The 20949-nt window shown below is 41.3% G+C and overlaps 1 protein-coding gene across 8 annotated transcripts in view; it reads right to left on the reverse strand.

The window, feature by feature from the left end:
• Positions 1 to 7171: 7171 nt before the first annotated feature.
• Positions 7172 to 20949, reverse strand: part of ATP11C (ATPase phospholipid transporting 11C) — a 193199-nt gene continuing 179421 nt past the window's right edge. For 3 of the 8 annotated variants that reach the window (XM_025460869.3, XM_025460866.3, XM_025460865.1), the window contains 3 exons: positions 18735 to 18888; positions 12519 to 12623; positions 7172 to 9929 (listed from right to left, as the gene is read on the reverse strand). In XM_025460869.3, the coding sequence (XP_025316654.1) occupies positions 12522 to 12623; positions 18735 to 18888 (256 nt within the window). In that variant the 3' untranslated portion in view covers positions 7172 to 9929; positions 12519 to 12521. Of the gene's footprint in view, positions 9930 to 12518; positions 12624 to 12935; positions 12974 to 13298; positions 13390 to 18549; positions 18616 to 18734; positions 18889 to 20949 lie in introns of all 8 variants that reach the window. The other 5 variants (XR_007409492.1, XR_003141712.3, XM_025460871.3 and 2 more) reach the window with 5 other exon arrangements.

Below are 20949 nucleotides of genomic sequence, written 5' to 3' on the forward strand. Positions count from 1 at the left end.
AAGGCAGACGCTTAACTCACTGAGCCACCCTGCGGCCCTAAGCTTGTTTTTTCAATGCCCATGAGTCTCTATGGTTACTAAATGGGAAGGCTGTACAAGGGCCTTCTACTTCCATTAATCTTGCGTCCCTAAAACAGTACCTGTATCACACTAAATATATTGTAGGAGTTCAGGTTAGTTTCTTCACATTCATTTTCTTCATAGGAGAGACATAAAAGGGGACATTTATCAAGTGGCTAAAATCTAGCTCCTTAAAGTTTTATCTTTTATGTTTATAGACAAGTATATGAAATTTGTTTTATTCTTTTTTTTTAGTGTATGAAATTTGAATGTGGCTCCTTAAATCCTTGATGTGCTAGTTCTTTTTTTTTTAAGGTTTTATTTATTTATTTGACAGAGAGAGCATAAGAGGCGAGGAAGGGCAGAGGGAGAGGGAGAAGCAGACTCCCTGCTAAGCAGGGAGCCCGGATGAGGGGCTTGATCCCAGGACTCTGAGATCATGACCTGAGCGGAACGAAGGCGGATACTCAATGGAGCCACCCGGGCACCCCGAGGTGCTAGTTCTGAGCCTATTTTCTCTCAGAAGCATTCCTCACCCTTCCCTGCTCTGCTCTGTACAGTTAGGGATAGGGATGACCCCCTCAAACTGTTTCCCAGGCTTCTATGTTAGCTGGCTTCCAGCTGGGTCCAGCCAACGGAAGGCCCTAGCTGGAGGCTTGGGGGCAGGTGGCCGGGGCCCGGGTGTCTCTACCTCAGGCTGCGTCTGAACCTGTGCTGTGGTTCCAGCTGCTGCAGACAGGCCCACCATGACTCCCATTTCTTTTTTTGTTTTAAGATTTTATTTATTTATTCATGAGGGGGGTGGGCAGAGGGAGAAGCAGGCTCCATGCAGGGAGCCTGATGTGGGACTCGATCCCGGGTCTCCAGGACCACACCCTGCGCTGCAGGCAGGTGCTAAACCGGCGAGCCACCGGGAATCCCCATGACTCTCTTTTCTGTCAAATGACCAGGCCATTGGCTCCAGGATCTTCACCTCCTCTGTGTCCCCTCAACCCTGAGTGGTTCTGGCCTTCTACTCTAATCTCTGGATTGCTTTGCATAGAGACCCAGTTGGCTTTTTAGCTCAGCGAAGATGTAATTCTCTGTATTAAGTTCCATTTATTTTTTTACTTTTAAAGATTTTTATTTATTTGAGAGAGAGACAGAGGGCAAGAGAGAGGGTAGCAGGGTCGGGGAGGGCAGAGGAGAGGAAGAAGTGGACTCCCCGCTGAGCAGGGAGCCCGGATGCAGGGCTTGATCCCAAGCCCCCAGGATCATGACCTGAGCTGAAGGCAGACCCTTAACCGACTGAGCCACCCAGGTGCCCTATTTTACTTCTTAAAGATTTTATTTATTGGAGATAGAGTGGGGAAGGTCAGAGGGAGAAGCCGACTTCCCGCTGTGCTGGGAGCCTGATGCAGGAGGACTCGATCCCAGGACCTTGGGATCAGGACCTGAGAGGCCAAGGCAGACGCCTAACCCAGGCGCCCAAGTTCCATTTATTTTAAATGCATGTAATGGTAGGTTTTCCAGTTTGGAAAACCAGTTTGGACCTGGACTGATGCTTTTGGCTCGGTAACTATCTTCAGATCACGAAGATCTGCATCGAGCGGGGAGAGTGTGACTCAATTACCAGCGTGAAGAACCTAGCGACTGCTTGATTTCTTAAAGGTGCTCCATGAAAGCCGTGTTCGGCGACCTGCCGTCAGATGGTCTACGCAAAAAGTGATCCTTGGTGTGGAACATAGTGGGTTCAACCAATTCATACGGGTTTCTTTAATACTAGATCTTTTGTAGACTTTACTGTTCTAGTATGCCTCGTAACCTGTCCGATCGGGTACAGCCACATGTGGAGCTTCCAGGGCTATTTAGCCAGGGAACCCACTTTCTCAAGGAACACCTAATAACATTTCCCAGGGCTCTAAGGTTTCCAAACCCAGTTTGGAAAATGCTGAGTAACAATAATCTCAGGCAGGCTTTGGATAGGAGTGGGGTAGAGTCATTTCAGATGGAGACTGCTGGCCATATTCTCATGTTCTTGTGTTAAGTGATGTATGTACTTTTTTAAAAAAGATTTTATCTATTTGAAAGAGGGTACGCAAATGGGGAGAAGGGTGGGGGCAGACGGAGAAAGGCAGACTCCCCACTGAGCAAGGAGCCAGATGTGGGGCTTGATCTCGCAACCCGGAGATCAGGACCTGAGCTGAAATCAGGAGCCGGTTGCTTAACCCACTGAGCCACCCAGGCACCCCAGGGATGCACATCCTGTAGAGTGGGTACAGGTGGCTCACCTGATGCCTCATTATTAACATTGTAGGAGCTGGCTTGTATTCTCACTCAGATGGCAGGAAGCAGGGGTAGGATAAACCTTACCTGGGAAACCCCGAATGACTATACTGGAGGGAAACCCAGTTCAACACCATCAGATTTGATGAAAGGGAAAACCCAGGCCTGGGGCATTCTTTTCTTTTTTAAAGACTCTATTCTTGGGCAGCCCGGATGGCTCAGTGGTTTAGTGCCGCTTTCAGCCCGGGTGTGATCCTGGAGACCCGGGATCGAGTCCCACGTCGGGCTCCCTGCTTGGAGCCTGCTTCTCTCTCTCTCTCTCTCTCTCATGAATAAATAAATAAACTCTTTAAAAAAAATAAAGACTCTATTCTTAAGTAATCTCTCCATCCCACGACGGGGGTCTCAAATCCACAATCTCGAGATCAAGAGCCACATGTTCCACCTTACGGAGCCAGCCAGGAGGCCCCCAGGCCTGGTGCATTTTGAGGCTGCCCTTTTCCAGACTAAGAGCAATGGCATGGCCCCTGTTCATGGTTTCATTTGGGGTACAATGGCATCCGGCCCACAGGAAGATTTGCTTTTGGGTCATTCTAGACTCTGCAGGACATGCTTTTGGGGTCCTGGACAAACCAGGACAATGCCAGAACTGCATTGGGTCAGACCTGGGTTCAGTCCTGATGGACCAGGGAAGATAATGAGCTCATCTGAGCCTCAGCTGTTTTTTAAAAAAGATTATTAGAGAGCGAGCGAGCATGTTGGGGGGGGGGGGGAGGGCAGAGGGCGAAGCAGGCTCCCCCCTGCGTAGGGAGCCCGATGTAGGGCTCTGATCCCAGGACCCTGGGATCATGACCTGAGCTGAAGGCAGGTGCTTAACCCACTGAACCACCCAGGTGCCCCTGAGCCTGTTTATGGGTAAGAATCTGGAGTTTAATGATCTCCACATAGGGCTGTGGAGATGAAGTGAGGTATGTAAAAGCATTCCACCAAGTGTCATACAGATAATAGCTAACAGTTTTAGTACTCTACAGTCAGCTCAATTTAATGTCCTGTCTCATTAATATTTTTATGTTTTATTGCATTCTTTCCTTTTTAATTAAGCTCTACACCCAACGTGGGGCTTGAACTCATGACCCCAAGATCAAGTTGCATGCTCTACCAACTGAGCCAGCCAAGGGCCCCCCCACCCCAATCCTTAGAATTTTAATTACTGGTTACTGTGTAAAATTACCCCAGTTCTGGCCATGCGTTCTTATGGTTAATATTAGTAATTAGCACTAATATTGTGATGGCTTGCTTATTCATGCCACCAGGGGTGGTATAATGATGGAGATAGCGTCCTGGTTAAGTGCACGGACTCCAGCAGAACGCCTAGGTTCAAAATCTGCCTCTATTGGGAATGCCTGGCTGGCTCGGCTGACGGAGCACGCAGTGACCTCGAGCCCACGTTGGGTGTAGAGATTACTTAAAACCACCGCCACCACCTGGAACACCTGGGTGGCTCGGTTGGTTAAGCATCTGGCTCTTGATTTCGGCTCGGGTCATGCTCTCAGGGCTGTGAGAGCCCCAGGTTGGAGCTTGAGACTCTTCCCCTCTCCCTCTCCCCCCACTCGTGTGCATTTGTGCATACTCTAAAATAAATCTTTAAAAAAATAAACTGGTTCTCAGCCCTGGTGGGACCGCTTAAAGGTTGCTTTTCTCCTAAATGCTGTTATTGGAAAAACAGTTTTGACAGTTCTCTTATTTGTATCCATCTTTTCTCTCCACTTCCCCAAGAGTCCATAGAAATGTCTTTCTGGAACAAGGGCCCCTTGCTAAGATCAACCAACCTTCCAGGCTTGCCCAGAACTTTCCTAGTGTCATGACCTGGAAGACCTTCCAGTCCCCGGCTGAGATGGTGTGGTATGCTGAATACCTGCCCTGCAAAGATGTGCATGTCCTTCCTAATTCCTATAAATGTCACCTTTCCATGGGAAAAGGGACACTGCAGATGTGACTTCACGATCACAAGATGGAGAGATTATCCTGGATTATCCACACAGATCCCATGTAATCACAGGGGGAATGCAGGAGGGTCAGATTCAGAAATGTGACCATGGAAGCAGAGAGCAGAGATTTGAAGATGGATCAGGAAGGGATCATGAGACAAGGAATCACATTACCTTGTTTTTTTATTTTATTTGAGAGTGTGTCAGTGTGTGTGTTTGGGGGGGGGGTCGCGGGAAGGGGGAAAGGGGGCAGAGAGGGAGAAACAGACTTCCCACCGAGCAGGGAGCCCAATGTGGGGCTCAATCCCAGGACCTTGAGATCATGACCTGAGCCGAAGGCAGATGCTCAACTTAGTCAGTCACCTGGGTGCCCCAGCACATTACCTTCTGAAAGCTGGAAGACAAGGGAGCAGAGCAGATCTCCTCTAGACCTTCCAGGAAAAACATACCTTGATCTTACGACTTCCAGAATTGTAAAAGAATACATTTGTGTTGCAAAAAAAAAAAAAAAAGAAAACTGGCTCTACCACTGTGACCTTGGTTTGTGACTCAGTTGTCTTACCTGTCAAATGGTGAAATGTTAGTACCTACTTCATAGGACTGCCTGAATTATTTTTTTCTAAAGATTTTATTTATTTATTCACGAGAGACACACAGAGAGAGGCAGAGACACAGGTAGAGGGAGAAGCAGGCTCCCTGTGGGGAGCCCAATGCGGGACCCGATCCCAGGACCCTGGGATCACAACCTGAGCCAAAGGCAGACAGAGCCACTGAGCCACCGAGGCACCCCAGGACTGTGTGAATTATTAAAGGCATACTTATATTCATAGGTAAGTCAGTGCCTGGCACACAGTAAGTGCTGTTTAAGTGTTAATATGAGTAGTTGTAACTTTAGCGGCTTTATTGGCAGGAAATACATCCTGGCAAATTGACGAAGAGACCACAGAAGCAGCAGGCAGTTTAACCATGAACATCCTTTGCTTCTTTCCACACGAAGAGCCAGGGCCAAAGACCTTGTGGTCCACCAAAAGCTGTACTATTCCTTTTAGCTCCTGGCACTTGCTCCTAACGCCCCTGAGACGAGGACCTGCTTGATTGATGAGCAACATTTCTGCAGCATGATAGATCCACATACTAGGAACCGAGCCCATGTTCCCTTGCCCCTAAATTGCTGGGGAAAATGTGTCAAATTAATTTTACAAAGTTGTGAAATGATTAGTCCCTGTTTTTTTCTGACTGTCCTCAGCACTGGGTCCTTCAAGCTTCATTAGTATGCAGCTAGCACTTGAGCGGGGACACAGGCACTGAATAACCATAGTGATAACCTCGGCCCCTAACCTTTCCATGTGCTGCTTGTTTGAAGGGGCCAAGCCACCCAGCTCCTCACAATGCTTACTTTATTGGCCAATCCTGGGTAGACTCAGCAGTGAGGCAGCTCCCACAAAGCTGGATGGGGGAAGGAGAGGAAGCTTGCACAGACTAATTAAATCCAAGACAGTGGAAAGAATCTACCATAGTGACATCTATAAAAATTTGGTAAATGACAATTATTCATTAAAAAGATCAAAGCCGGGGATCCCTGGGTGGCGTAGCGGTTTGGCGCCTGCCTTTGGCCCAGGGCGCGATCCTGGAGACCCAGGATCGAATCCCACGTCAGGCTCCCGGTGCATGGAGCCTGCTTCTCCCTCTGCCTGTGTCTCTGCCTCTCTCTCTCTCTCTCTCTCTGTGACTATCATAAATAAATAAAAATTAAAAAAAAAAAAGATCAAAGCCCTTAATATAAAAATAGCAATGATTTCTTCCGAATAATGATATTTTACAAGGCATTTTTTTACAAGGCATTTTGGATCTCTTTACCTCATTTGATCAGCCCTCACCCCCACGACACCATTTCAGGAGTGAGGAAGATGGCTCGAAGTGACAAAGCTGAAACTTTAACTCAGATCTCACCTCCAAATACTGCACATTTCCCACTTACCAAAAAATAACAAGGAGACACCTGAAACTAATATAACGTTGTACGTTAACTATGCTGGAATTAACATAAAAACCAAACCAAAAAATAAAAATACAAAGGAAATTCGCTAAATGTAGGTCAAAGGCTTAGTAAGATCAAAGGCTACAAAAACACAGAGACTAAAGTGTAAAAATGTAATGCAACCAGCTACTGTGGGGAAACTTTAACAGTCAAGGACAGCAGTGTTTTCACAAGGTCTTAGGCGCAGACTGAGCAACGTTGGGAGGTGGCGGGGAGGGGGGCAGGGAGAGGCAGGTGTACACACACACCTTTGGACCAAATTTCAAGCCACTGTAAAACTGCTGCATGTTTGGATTCTTTTTTTTTAATTTTTTATTTATTTATGATAGTCACACAGAGAGAGAGAGGCAGAGACATAGGCAGAGGGAGAAGCAGGCTCCATGCACCTGGAGCCCGATGTGGAATTCGATCCCGGGTCTCCAGGATCGCTTCCTGGGCCAAAGGCAGGTGCCAAACCGCTGCGCCACCCAGGGATCCCGTGTTTGGATTCTTAAGACTCAAATGATTTCAATGAGATGGAGACACTGACCACGTATCACACTACCTCCAATGTGTGGGCAGCCGAAAGCACACCACCAAGTACACACTAGGAGACTTTCAGTATGTATTTACTGTTTTGGCTGAACTTTAATCTATGCAGACAGGCTCATTCCAAACCTCCAGAAGAACTACAACCTCTCCAAATTAGGTTCTGCCCTAGAATGCCAGTTGAACACATATAGAAACAGGCAAACAGGAAATTAAAGACTATTTCCTGTCACCATACTGCTTCCGTATTTTTATGTCAAACTGAGACCTTTCCAAAAAAGAGGCTAAAATATCAATCATATCATACCAAAGTTTATTGATACATCAAACAAAAATTTCTGTAATGAAAAAGGCAAGTTGCATTCATAAAAGATGGCATTCACAGTCATTATAGAAAGCAACGACGTAGATGTAAAAAATTGCTTAAGTGAAAAATGTAATACTGCAGTCCCGTTTTGCAAGCTGAAAAATGATTTTGTTAACACTTGCATAAAATCTGCACATTTATATACTGCATGTTATTAAAAAATTCCATCACTAAATTATGAATTTTGCAAATTTAGGCCTACATTTATACTGTTGCTGGTGTAGATGTTGTAGATATGGAATTTATGTTTTACGTTTAGTAAGTTACACCTTCAAACAATGGACAACAGTTGTGAAAATCACAAGGACACCTTGATAGTTCAAAGTTGTTCAAATGATGGGTCTATATGATCCTGTTATTACATTTTTCCACTTTCTCGGTCACAAAATAAGGTGGTTAGATTGTAGTGCTAGGAATACTGTAGGACGGCTTACTTCGAGTTATTACATCTGCTAACCCATGCTAGCCATTTTTTAGCTCATTGATAAAATCTCCTTCATAAAGGAAGTCAGGTCCCTTTCAAGATCTAGGCCATGCTCATCACCATCATGAATCTGAGCTGCAGCATAATGTGTAGCTGAGACAGGACTCTAAATCCCCCTTAGTCACCTTTCTTCCTGGCTGTAAGGAATTTTATATGCCACTGGTTACATTTCCACTACCCTGGATATTCTGATTATGGCAGTCTCCAATGGTTTGCATTACATGAGCCTTTCTCTATATTGAGCATCTCTCATTTGTATTCACAGTCCTTAGAGTACTTACGTAAAACAGCAGTAACCACAGCAACAACTGTAACAAGAACAACTAAAGACACCAAAAGCTTTTCTGGGTCTGATTTTTTAGCTCTTTGGAGTAGGCAAAGAATATAGACGTTGCATTCAGTGGATCACCTCTAATACGGGCTACCGGAACACAGCACACTTGGGTAAGCTGTGAATGACACCTAACAAAATACTCGAAAAGTAACACTGATAGAGGAGAACAAATGAAATAATGAAAAAGGGTCAGAACGCTGGAATGGTTTCTGATGACTGAAATTATGTCCTTCCTTGAACTTAAGAAAAATTACGCCTAAACATTTACACAAAATAGATACAGAGGAATCAAATGTGCCACACGGACCATATAAATACACCGGTAGAGACTGAATTCAAGACTTTTCTAAATCAAGGTACAATATAAACACTAATAGTAGTATGGGCACGTCAGAAAGACAACCAAAAGTGGAAACCGCTAGGAAAACACTGAAAAAAAAAAAAAGTAATCTCTATGACCAGCATGGGACTTGAACTCACGACCCCAAGATCCAAGAGACGCATGCTCCACCGACTGAGCCAGCCAGGCGCCCCCTGAAAACATTCTTTAAGAGCCCATCTCAATCTAGTAGTCAAATGTAGCCATTTATATCCAAAAAAAAGTGTGTTTGATTTTAACATTTAATAAAGACATTTCACATTTATTTTTGTTTTAGGTGAACTCATCAGGAGGCTAAAGCCTCCTTCTAGTCCAGTAAGTTGAGGACTTTACTAAGGTGAATGTCATGGTTTAAAGTCAGATCACCACCTAACCATGTTTGATAAGAGAGAAAACATTCATGTTCAGTCATGGCTCTGCAGGCTGAATCACTGTCTTGGGATGGATCCCTCCTTCGCAAATTGGCAAGTTAAAAAAAAAAAAAAAGTGCTGCATATATATACCAATGCAGCCTCTTTCAAAAAATAACCATTAACAGTTTGAAATAAGCTATTTTTTACCCTCTCTACGAAAATTATAGAAGACTGATGTTCGGATGGCTTTATTTTTATTGTAACTATGGCTTTGCCTATCTCACCTCAGATCCCAGTAAAACTAATATTGGAAAAATCTGTTATATCTTAACTCTTTTGAGGGGCTACTTACACTTACTAAGTGATTGGAAATGTTTTATTTTCAAATCTAGTAGCCACATACCCATTAAGTGAGACTAAATTCAGAAGAACAAAACTAAAATAAGTAATTGTTTTGATTCTCACAAAAATATCTAGGATGAACATTCTTTCCACATAAGGGTTCAAGGTATTTTTTTGGCAAGGCAATTCTATGAAGACAAAATTAGCATGTGGGTGAACAGAAAGGATTAACTATTCTGATGCACTGATACCATTTAGTCTTCTTGTATTTTCAAGTATTCCTTTCACATGTTTGAAAAAAAATAATTTAAGATTATCATTCAGCAGGAACAAGAAATGTGATCCAAACAGCCTATTTCTTCTGCCAGGCAAAAAAAGTAATATTAGCAAAGTCTATTCATTCCCATTGTATGACTTCTACTTTATACTATTATATTTAGATCCATTCAGAGTTCATGGGTTAAAGGAGCACCCATTTGGTAGTTATATTATTCTATCTAAAGCCAGAAATTCTAATTATTCGTGCTTTCAACTTTCATATGATTCATAACTTAGAGCTTTGGCCATAACGGCTACTTAACAATAACTGTAAATGCTTAAGAGAGTCATTTGGTATTTTAATGGACATTGATCCTGAACCCCCAGACATCAGAGAGTGGTTTAACTTGTTGCATATTGAGTATCCTGAGATGATAACTTTTTGTAGTTGTTTCTTCCTGCTTTCTTTTTTAGCTGTAATCACTGTCAATATGCTTGTAGGACAATAACATAGGCAGTTCAAGATTCGGATTCTGAAAAATTTAAAATATACAGAGTTAAAAGGTTTATTTTAACAATGATGTGAAGCCATCTGTTTAGCATTTTCAAAAATAAATCAAGTAGTAAATTTTGGTATGAGAGTAAAGGAACTATCTTAGAGTGCCAAGTTTTATTCACATGCAGGGGAAAAAAAAAAGGGACACAATAACCAGATTTTAATCCCTTCTTCATTTGTTAACTGAATAGATTCAGACTTGCTTTGTGCTTTTGGATTGCTCCAGGGCTCTCCTGTCATTGTCCCCACAAGGACCCTCTAGTCTGTGTGCTCCTTGAAAATAGGGCCATCTTCGTTTCATCTCCAGCATCTAGTGTAGCATCTGGCGCATAGCAGGTACTTGGGACATGGTGCATGAATTAACTATTGTTTTTGAGGATGCGTAAATTTTGACAAGAGAAAAATCTCAAGATATCCTCAACTTTGAAAGACTGGTGTAAAAGTATTTTTCCTTTGTTGGAAGAAACATATTTCTTCCTCATAATGCTGGAATTCATTTTCTTTTTGGTAGATCATGTATCTATGAGTCAACTGACACTTCTGTTTTTCTTATTCATCATTTTTTTTTTTTTAAGAAAAGTGACCACAGAAACTTTCCTAAATCTGTAGATTCTTTGCTGTCCTCTGAACATTTTCAAATGCTATTAACAGGGACAGTGTGTGGTAGGCCAACTGATCACAGAATCTCAATCAGGGATGTTGAGAAGTGGACGCCTTCTGTCCTGGGAGGGAGCCTAACTTTAATTCTCTACTCTCAAATCCAACCTTTTAAGACACGAGTAGTGGAGGGTCCTGAAGGGGTATGCTATTTTCTTCCCCTATTGGTGCACTTTCCTTGCCATGATCGGACTAGAAGTCCTCTAGACTACATTCCATTTCTTTCATATTCCCTTATTTTCCTAAGAGTTCAGGTAGCAGGGTCACGGTGACTGACCCTAACCAAAATATAGTTGCCATTCACACTGAGAGCTTAGAAAAGGAGTCACACAGTGCTTCTATCAAGGGACAAACTCAGTGGCCGAACTACTCGCCAAATGTTTTCCCTGGGAGGAAAAACTAATGCTATGTGCAAAGATATTTCTGGAAGAAATATACATTAAAAATAAAACAACAAAGATAAAACTTTCTCAATTCTACGTTCCTAGTCCTATGTTATTGTAGGATTTAAGGCCCTGGAGAGGCCAAAAGCAGAAGCAGTGTCTGCTACCCAGCCTAGTCTCCCAAACCACAGCCCAAGCTAAAGAAAGCAATCCAGGGGGATACAGAATTAGCTGGAAACAGTATAGTTAAAATGCACCATACAACCTAGGACAGGGCCATCTGGGATAAAAGGGTCAAAGACTTTGAAGGCTACCAGGAAGCAGATCATTACAGAGGGAAGATAGAAACACGTGAGTCGCTCAAACACAAGATGCTGACTGGGGCAAACGGAGTCTGCTTCCAAAACAACAGCGCAAGTGCAGACTGTGATGAACTGTAGGAGATAGAAGAACCAAAGTATCCATTCTATTAGCTTAATTTTCATTCTTTGCTGAGAGGTTGGGGAGTGGACAGCTGATGAAAACGTGGGCCTATGAGGAGGACTCACACTTGTTAGCTCCAAAGAGAACTGAACTGCAATTTCATTCCTGATGATCATTAATTTTTATGTGTGCATGAAAGACGGCCCTGCCCTAAGCTGTACTGAGTTTTTTCCAAGCTGGTAAGCTCATCAACTTCATTCACGAATTACTCTAAATTTCTACAGGTGGATAAGAGACCTCTCAAGGTCTGAGATGACAGAGGCCCCTGTGGTGGGAAACAAAATACACACAGAGGAGTCATTCTGAGTTCAAGGATTCCTCCCAACTATTTTTTGGGGGTAAATGAAACAATATAAAACGAATTTGCTCATTTATGGGAAAATCAATTCTGAGGCATTCTACATAATTAGGCCAGTATCCCCCTGAATAGCTGGGAAAGATTTTACCTTTACCTCTGAAAGTTGAAACATTTAGCTTGAATAAAACTTGACATTAAAAAAGGTGATTAGATTTGTTCATGAATTTGGGGGATCAGACATTTACAAGTACATTAAGTGTATACCTGCAAACACACAGACACAGCACATGAAGGTACAAAGACACTGGATTATTCTCACATAATTCCCAAAAGAACATGCAACGCTAAATCAACTTGATGTTATACAGATGCAATTTTGGAATATTTATTTTCAATTTTCTCAATGATCTTTTTAAAATCAAAATTGTATTTCCTAATCAGTATTAACGAGCACTTTCACATGATGGCACTGCCATAGCAACTTGCCCCTTACAAATTCAATGTAATTTTGTTACCCTCTGAGCTCTGCAAAATGCCTGGAATTTTATTTGAGGGCTTACCAAATTTGAAATAGAGATTTTCCCATATTCCAAGGAATGCATCTTTATATTTTTGTAAAGAATCGTTATAAAGTTCACCACACCAACAGCAGAGAAAATTTAGAGAGTGGTATTTTCATTTTTTTCTTTATAATGCTGTTAATCTGTTTCTTTAAAAGCCAGCCCGCTCGTGTAACACTAGGTACCTGTTACAATATATTAGATTCGTCTGAGAATGTTCGTAAAAGAAGAGGTCTGACTGAAGGTCTGGCGGATAATGAGTCAGATGCCCTTTTACAGCTCAGATTTCTCTGTAATAGTGAGGTAAAGATACTTAAAGCATTTGAAGATTGCTTAACCTACCTGGTGATAAAAATGTAGAAGAAACAAATCATTTCCTATAAACTACTCTTGGCCCAAAGTACAAATGGTTACACTATAGCAAACGCATAACATTTCAATGAATACATTTAAAGACCTAAGAAAGTCTCCAACTCGAATTGAATCATTTTCATGGGAGAAGTATGCAGATATTAGTAGTATATGGCAAACAGGGGTTTTTGAGATGACACCGGTAGGTTATGCGGTAGATGAGTCAATGTGGTTTGATTAGTGAACCTTACCATCCTTTTGGTGAACACCTCTGAGAGTTGTGCTGGTGCTGTAAGTGTATTGAACAAAGAGAAATTTGTGCAAGACATTCCCATCTTGGTGAACAGACTAGCTCTGACACACTGTGGCTTCTACTGCGTGCCAGGGATCAAGGGGACTAGAGACTTATGGTCCGAGTGTTTGAAAATCACTTCCTCTCCAGTGTGACATTTGAGAAGGTGAACAAATGATCAAAGGAAAATGACAAAATACTCTTCAATATTAATAGAAGATATAAAAATGAATAATGAGAAGTAATTTTGCATAAGGAGTCAGAAAATGGTGTCAAGCAAATGAGAATGCAAGCAAGTTGGTACATTAAGAAAGGAAATCACCTTATTCACTCCAAGAGAAACTGTGATTGCTGGAAGTTTGAGAAAGCATGAAGATAGTAGATGTTCCTGAGGAAGGGAGGCGTTTCGTTACCTTGTTCACAATTGCACATAGGGTGGAAAATTGCAGTAGGAAAAAGAGAAATGCAGAAACCAAAAAAAAAAAAAAAGTAAATATTCTCTGAAATGTAAGACATTTAAAAAGAAACCTGGAGAATTCGAAGTCGAAATGACATGTTAGTTTTGAAGGCATTACTTTCTGAAGTAACAGTCGAGTTAAGAGTTAGGAATAGTCTATATTATATGTGCAAACTACTATTTCTCTGTTTAACAGTTTAAAATTATTTTGTTTATGGGAAGATTAACTATTTTGAATAAAATAATTTTAAAATAGGCTTCTCATTAAAATAAGGCTTATTTCTCATCATTAATTCACTAACCTACATTGTTCAAAATCCATCGGTCAGAGACCTGTGTCCAGGGTCCATCACCAATCTAATCTCGAAGGAACTCTCTCTTCTATCCAATCGCACAGGTACAGTATGAAGGGACTGATTATTCTTGGGCAGTTATAGGTTAAAAGCCTAACAAAACTAACACAGTGGGAAGACATCTGGCTAAGCCACAGTTCAGTCCCATGTACCACTTGGACCAATGCTTAACTTCCTTTATTCTAACATAATTTGGTTGGTTTCCCCCCTTTTTCTTACAGAGACCACTTTAAAAGGGTAGGCTAAAGAGCTATGCATTTCTCCTGTAACATGCCTAGAAAAAATAAAAATTGATAACTTAACAGCTTAATCAGAAAACCCAACAGGTTATTGTTTTTCCTTCTTACCCAGGCCTCATTTTGGTATTGCCCACATAAAACAGAAGATGAGTGGTCAACTATGGGGATGAGTTTAACAATTCTGCTAATTAAGATTACCCATATTATCTACTTAGTGACTAATGAAAATAGGTCTAAAAAAAGAAACCAGTTGAAGTATCATACGTATCTAGCAGAATCTAATAAACAATAAAACTTTTAAAGGCAAATACTTTATGACTTATTCATACAGGTTTAAACATAACAGTATTTTTTCCTATTCATATTTTATCTTAAATAAAGTTGGCGACATGCAAATAAATTACTGATTGAATAAAGCTAGAGAGACCTATAGTTTCTAAGGAAAAAATAATTTTAGATTGTTCTGTCTTTTATTTTGTGGGCAAAAATCTCACGACAAGATTAACATGGTACCGATTTCCCCAACCCCATGTTTAATATACGAGCCTAATTACTTAAGACTGTAACTATAAGCACATTTTTGGTGCACTCAAAACCTTATATCCAACCGTCAGAGATAAAAGCACCTCTACGAAGCAGAAATTTTAGGGGTTAATAGATTAATTTATAAAGGGAAAAGAAAGGGAATTGAAAGTACAGAAGGCAGTAGAGAGCATGGGAAGAGTATCTAAAGCAATCAAAAACGGATATAGCCAGCAATTGGTGGGTGGGGGGGAGGAAAGAAGGGAAATAATGAGCTAAAGAGTATGAAATTTCCACATTCCTTTGCAGTCATCTAGAGAACTTTGACACCAGCTCAGGCTCAATGAGCAGTATGTCAAAGAGGCCAATGCATAAAGGTCCATCTCAACAGCCACAAATGTTAGGATTCAACTTTTTGTCTAATCCAGTTAATGGGGCTATTACCCTTAGAACCCATGGTTGTGACACTGTCAGAATCGCAAGAGTAATAGTCATCCTTGGCAATACTGTAGCTACGAGGGTAAGTTGTATTCTCCAAAAATTCCAAAGTGCTCTCTCTGGGAATTTTGCTCAGATAGCTGACATTCTTCCTTTTCCTGTCAGTCACTCTGAAAGGGCTCCCTCCATATTGGCATGTTTCTTCTTGTCTGTGCAGACATCCCATGCTAGGCAAGGCCATGTTGCTAGGTCCACTCCCCTTAGATCATAGTGGTCCAGGGTCTAATCGGCAAAGTCAAGCCTCCCTCTTGTTAGTGAGAAAACCTACATAAATGTATGTGGACAAGTCCTCCATTGGAAATGGGAAGTGGTATTTACTACTTGGCCAGAAAGTTCAGGTGTTCCTTCACTGATTATGGGAGAGCCCAACAATGGTGCTTAGAGGAGATACAACTTTTTGAAAGATCAGAAATCCTAAATTTTAAATTTCTTTTGAAGTGGTATCGTGCTGTTCCATTGTTCATCGCTCAATGGCAGTTTCACCGTATCACATCAGCAGCGTGGTCATGTAGCTTTTGTCAATGTCTAAGCTAACGAAAAGCCATCTGATCCTTAATGATGGGATTTTAGGTAAAAACATTAACCACACTGCCCGAAAAGATAGCTGGGGAATAGGTAGCTTAGACTAACCTTTGAGTGAAATGACCAGGGAACCCAGTTTCGAAGAAAGCAGAATTCTTCACAACGCTAACATCAGGACAGAACTCAGCTGGGGTGGAGGCTGCCCTACCAGCCTTTCTACTGGTGGCTTCAGGAGGTAGTGGTGACTTGAAATAGCTCAGATGTGTTACAACACACCAGATCACTGAGTCTGCTATGCTGCTTTATACCTGCTTACAGAAGTGCTCCGTATAAATCCCCTTTATAACTTAACTGGAGTGAGAGCTTCCCGTGAGCTGGGTCACATCTGAGTCATCCCTGAACTACCGACACCTCGTATAGTAGATAACTTATAGTGGACCCTCAGGCCATGTGTGCAGCACTGAATGGAAACTAACAGAAGGCTGCTTCTATAATTGTTAAATGTAAATGGCTTAGCTTTTTTTTCAAATGCCAGAGACATTTTCACTACCCACTGCTGAGTTCCCTTCTGAAAGCAGCTGCCAAGACCTATATGAGGACAGCACAGGCAGGTATTTCTGGCTATGTGCACAAAGGATCCAAGATGCTTATTGGCTGAAGTCCAGGGGATTTTCTACCTTAAGGTAGGGACACACCCTGTACCCCATTAGGGAGCCTCTCAGGTATGAGGCTGACCCAGTGCAAAAGAATCTTTAGCCTCTCTTTAAAAGCGAGGCCAATGCCTTAGTGAAGGGTATTAAAACCAAGTAGGAAGTCACCCAGGATGTCAGATTGTTTGCTGGTGATGAAGATATTCTTTCTCCTTCATCTTAAAAGTGGCCTCTGCCTCTTTGATCCGGCCAACTAGGGCCTTATATAAACAGATGTGACATCAGAATAGCCATGGCTGCCTTGTTTCGGTTGGCCTTTATGCATTCATATGCACGACTTTGCTCTTGCATTTTCTCACAAGGGGAAAAAGGAGGAGGAGGTAGTGCCGCTGAGTGCCCACAACTCTTGTCTCATCTGCAACTCTCAAAAATCCCATAGAGTCTGAAAAACCATTTAGCTTTTCAGACATTGGATGTAAAGAGAGATGTTCATCAGTAGGCGGTTCAACACATGTTCTGGTTCAATGAGGGTAGGAATGATGAATGAATGATTGAATGAATGAAGATGATTATGGAAATTTTCCTGGTTGTTGTAGCACACCAGCATGCCAAGCTATAGCACAGACACTAGAATTCCTCCTATCATGGACATACCCAAGGCAAACAAATTTCATGCTGAACCTCATGCTTTCAACAGAAGTTCGGAATCTACTGTTTGCATGGAAAGAGAATGTTTTATGTCTTTATCTGTGAAAGCCTCCCTCCACTTAAGTAATGTAAAGGTCACCTCCAGCCCGTGTCTAATTCTTTTTTTTTTTTTTTTTTAAAGAAAGGGCCTAAGGAAGAGCTGGTATGTTTGAAGGTTTTGATTTCGGAGATTTTTGTATCATCTTTAGAGCATGAAGCTGGGTGTGAGCCATTACTTAGCTCCATTAACCCAAATAAGAAAAACATTTAGGAGCATCCCCAAAGTGTACTCCCAAATAAGGGGAATAGAAGAGCACCTCAGAGATCCTTCCCAAACAAATTCTCTATTATAACATGGCACCAAACCATTTCTTCCAGTGACATTTTTTTTACTTGGCTTGATACAAATTGCCACTTAAGGCATTCTGGGGAAAACCTGTTATATCAACTTGTTTTACCCTTGTTCAACTGATATTAAGACAAGTAAATGCCACTTTCCAAAGCATCCCAAGGCTAAACATCAGGCTGGAGGGAGTTAGTCAGGGATCTACTGGAAGGATTCAAGAATAGACAAAGGCAGTCTTAGCTAGGTTGTTATTGGGTCCAGTGCCACCCACAAGGCATGCAGAAGCAGTGAGTTAAGGCCAGTTCTGACCACCTTAACTGTACAGTGATTGGCTTTGGATACCAAGAAGCAATGTAGCTTATGCCATTGGTAATCTATTGCTTTTGACTGGGGCTGATAATGACTTATTGATCATGAAGGTCTTCCTTAATATATGTAGTCACTGAAGATTTTCTCATTATAATCATTTTAGTTTCCTACATCTACATGATACCAACCACTGGATCCTATCAAATCAATAGGCCAAAACCCCAAGTCAGACAAACCAGCTTTGTGGTAAAAGTGGTTGGCAAATTTGATCGAATAGGTCAGGTAGATTGTTTCCTGAAGATAATGCTTTGGGGTGGCCATAAGATCGAGCTGGTGTCAACAGGATAGAAATAGGGTTTTGTTAGGCAAAGCAAGGTTAAGTGTTGGCAGGAATATGACATATTTCATTAACCTGTTGGTCAAAATTTGTCAGAATTTTTCTTTTCCGAGCTAATCTACCCCTTTAACTTTAAAGGCTTTTTAGAAATGTTTACAAGATATTAGACAATGCAGGGCCAAGCAATTAGGCTGGCAGAGGGTAATAACTTCTCATTCCCACAGGAGATTTACAATTTAAGCAGCAAAAATAAGAACACACTCATAAAACAATCTTCGTCTTTACAAGTGTGTTCAGGAGGGTAAGGATGCAGAAATCACATCCAGGGAATTCTCTTTGGTTCAAATATACTGCTGGAAAGACAGGGCTAGAAGCAACACAGAGATTAAGCAGCACTATAATTAAAGGAAGGGGAAGGTTTGAAAGAAGCAAATTGGGATTATCAACTGAAAAAAAAATCTGCAAATAACCCACAGGGAAATTTCTAAGGTTAAAGCTGGAATGTTGGTGTGGAAATTCCTGGTGTGAAAATTCTAGGCTAAAAAAAAAAAAAACACCCCATTTTTTCCATTTAAAATTCCATATGGAGCATATGAGATACTCCATATGGATTGCTAAAGGTCACATAGAACACTATTAAGGAATCTACTTACCACCTGCATTGGATAACGAAGTTTTTACTATACTTTTTATGCAGAAGAAGAAATTAAGTGATGAACCTGTAAGGAGGGGTTTAACATGCTGTAACTAATGCAATTCTCTAAATAAGGTTCTTAGTTCATGGCAGATACTGAAGCCCCTTCCAAAAATCAACTTAAAATATAAACTTGGTTCTTACCCTGGCACTTCTTCTTCTTACATTCTTTAATACTATCAGGAGAATCTCAGGGAAAAGGCTGATAAATATTAGAAGAACTATGGCCAACCATGTAGATACAGAAGAGAGCATTTGAGCAAATACGAAATACATTCTCTGTTGTTTGAGAAAAGGCCTAGAGTGGAAAGAAAACACAGAATGGAAAAAAAAAATCAGTTGCTGTCATAGGAAACAGATGTGTAATTCAAACTATCTTTTGTATTGAAAAGGACTCTTCTAATTATACACATTAATAGAAATAATTTTAAGAATATCCCAAAAATACTGAGCAGATTTCATTTCCTAAATGTTTAGGGGAAAAAGGAATGATAATTAAAGGGGGAAAATGACAATAAAATGCATCTGACTTGAAAACAACCAAGCAATCAACTTTAAAACTGCCAACTGGAGAATATTTATTTGCGTTAGAAAATACTGGAGCTTCAAAGATATTCAAGAGATATGGTTAATTTTTCTGCTAATAAGCATTTTACTTTCTCAGCTGCTCTGTTAATATGAGAATGGACTGTGCTCCACATTCAGAAATTTATTCATTTTATTTTTTAAAAAAGATTTTATTTATTTATTTGACAGAGAGGGAGAGAGAGAGAGAGCATGAGCCGGGGGAGTGGGAGAAGCAGACTCCCCACTGGGCAAGGAGCCCGACGTGGGGCTCCATCTGGGATCAAGCCCTGAGCCAAAGGCAGATGCCCAACCACTGAGCTACTCAGGCGCCCCCACATTCAGAAATTTAAAAGACATTTTTAAAAAAAATTTTATTTATTTATGATAGAGAGAGAGAGAGAGAGAGAGGCAGAGACACAGGCAGAGGGAGAAGCAGGCTCCATGCACCAGGAGCCCGACGTGGGACTCGATCCCGGGTCTCCAGGATCGTGCCCTGGGCCAAAGGCAGGCGCCAAACCGCTGCGCCACCCAGGGATCCCTAAAAGACATTTTTATAGCCACCTCCTCCAATCTACGTAGGTAAAGCTAGAAAGGACTGTCGAGTGTCTCTATCATTCTTATTCACAAATATATACCAAGTATCCAGTGTGTGCCAGGTAAGTTGACAGAAGAACACTGCTAATAAGACATTAAGTCTTGGAGTCCAGGAATCTAGAACCCCTTGTTCTGATGCTGGGTTTCATTTCTAAGTCATCCACTGAACTGGTTTGGTGGCCATAGAAAAGCACATCCAGTTTCTCCGAGCTGAACCACAGAGAAGCTCACTAGGTTGGGATGCACAACAGACTTTCCTTGGATTAGGAGCTCTAGGCAGATAGCTGTTTTTCTCATTTATTAGATTACACACAGGGCTCACTGAAGATAAACTGGTTTCTCATTAAAAAAATTGATGTTTGTGCACTCTTATGTAACATAATAAAATCAAGCTTTTGGCTCTAGGTATATGGGGACTAGAGAGAGTGTGGATAGGAAGTAAGCAGAACAGTGAGGTGGAGAAATGGATGAGGTCTGGGCCACAAAAGGTTTTCTAGAGTCCCTACCATCCAAAAAGGAATTCTCCAGAACTCTATCTACCCTCACTCTAATTTTGAAGGGGACCCTGACTCATCTTCTGGGCAGTTAACTGACCATAATAAGGGTCCAGCAGACAACTAGTCATAGGGTATTCCACACAGTACCTACAATACTCTGTGATTAACAGCTCTAGATTTTTCTTCTCTTTTCTATTTTTTGTTTCCCCTGCCCTGCAGCTCTAGATTTTTCTTTATTTTGACACTTATGGAGCTTTACAGGGGAATGGTAAAAAACAAAAGATATTATTCTTGGATTGGGTTTGGAGCTCAGAAATCCTCATTCTCACTGCTAATCCCCAAAGAGGGGTATGTCACAATGCCTCAGGGTTGAATGTATCCAGAGATATTAGCTGAAACCAGCATTCAGCTGAAATATTCCAGTTTGTCATATTTTACTGATTGCTTTAAAATATAAATTGTATATTCATGTAGTAGCTCAACTCATCTCTACTTAAGGATAATAGCACTACAGGCAACAAAACAAAAAGATAGACTTCATTTTTAGTTAAGTAGCACTAATGAACAAAAACAGGTATGACAATGTCTCAATCATTGAAAGGATTTATTTTATCAATAAGGAATAGTCTGTGGCAAGAGAAACTAGTTTGCTAGAAACATTTTATTCTTGTGGAAATTTTGCATCAGTTCAGATGCTGATT

Source organism: Canis lupus, chromosome X (genome assembly GCF_003254725.2).
Source record: "Canis lupus dingo isolate Sandy chromosome X, ASM325472v2, whole genome shotgun sequence".
NCBI lineage: Eukaryota > Metazoa > Chordata > Mammalia > Carnivora > Canidae > Canis > Canis lupus.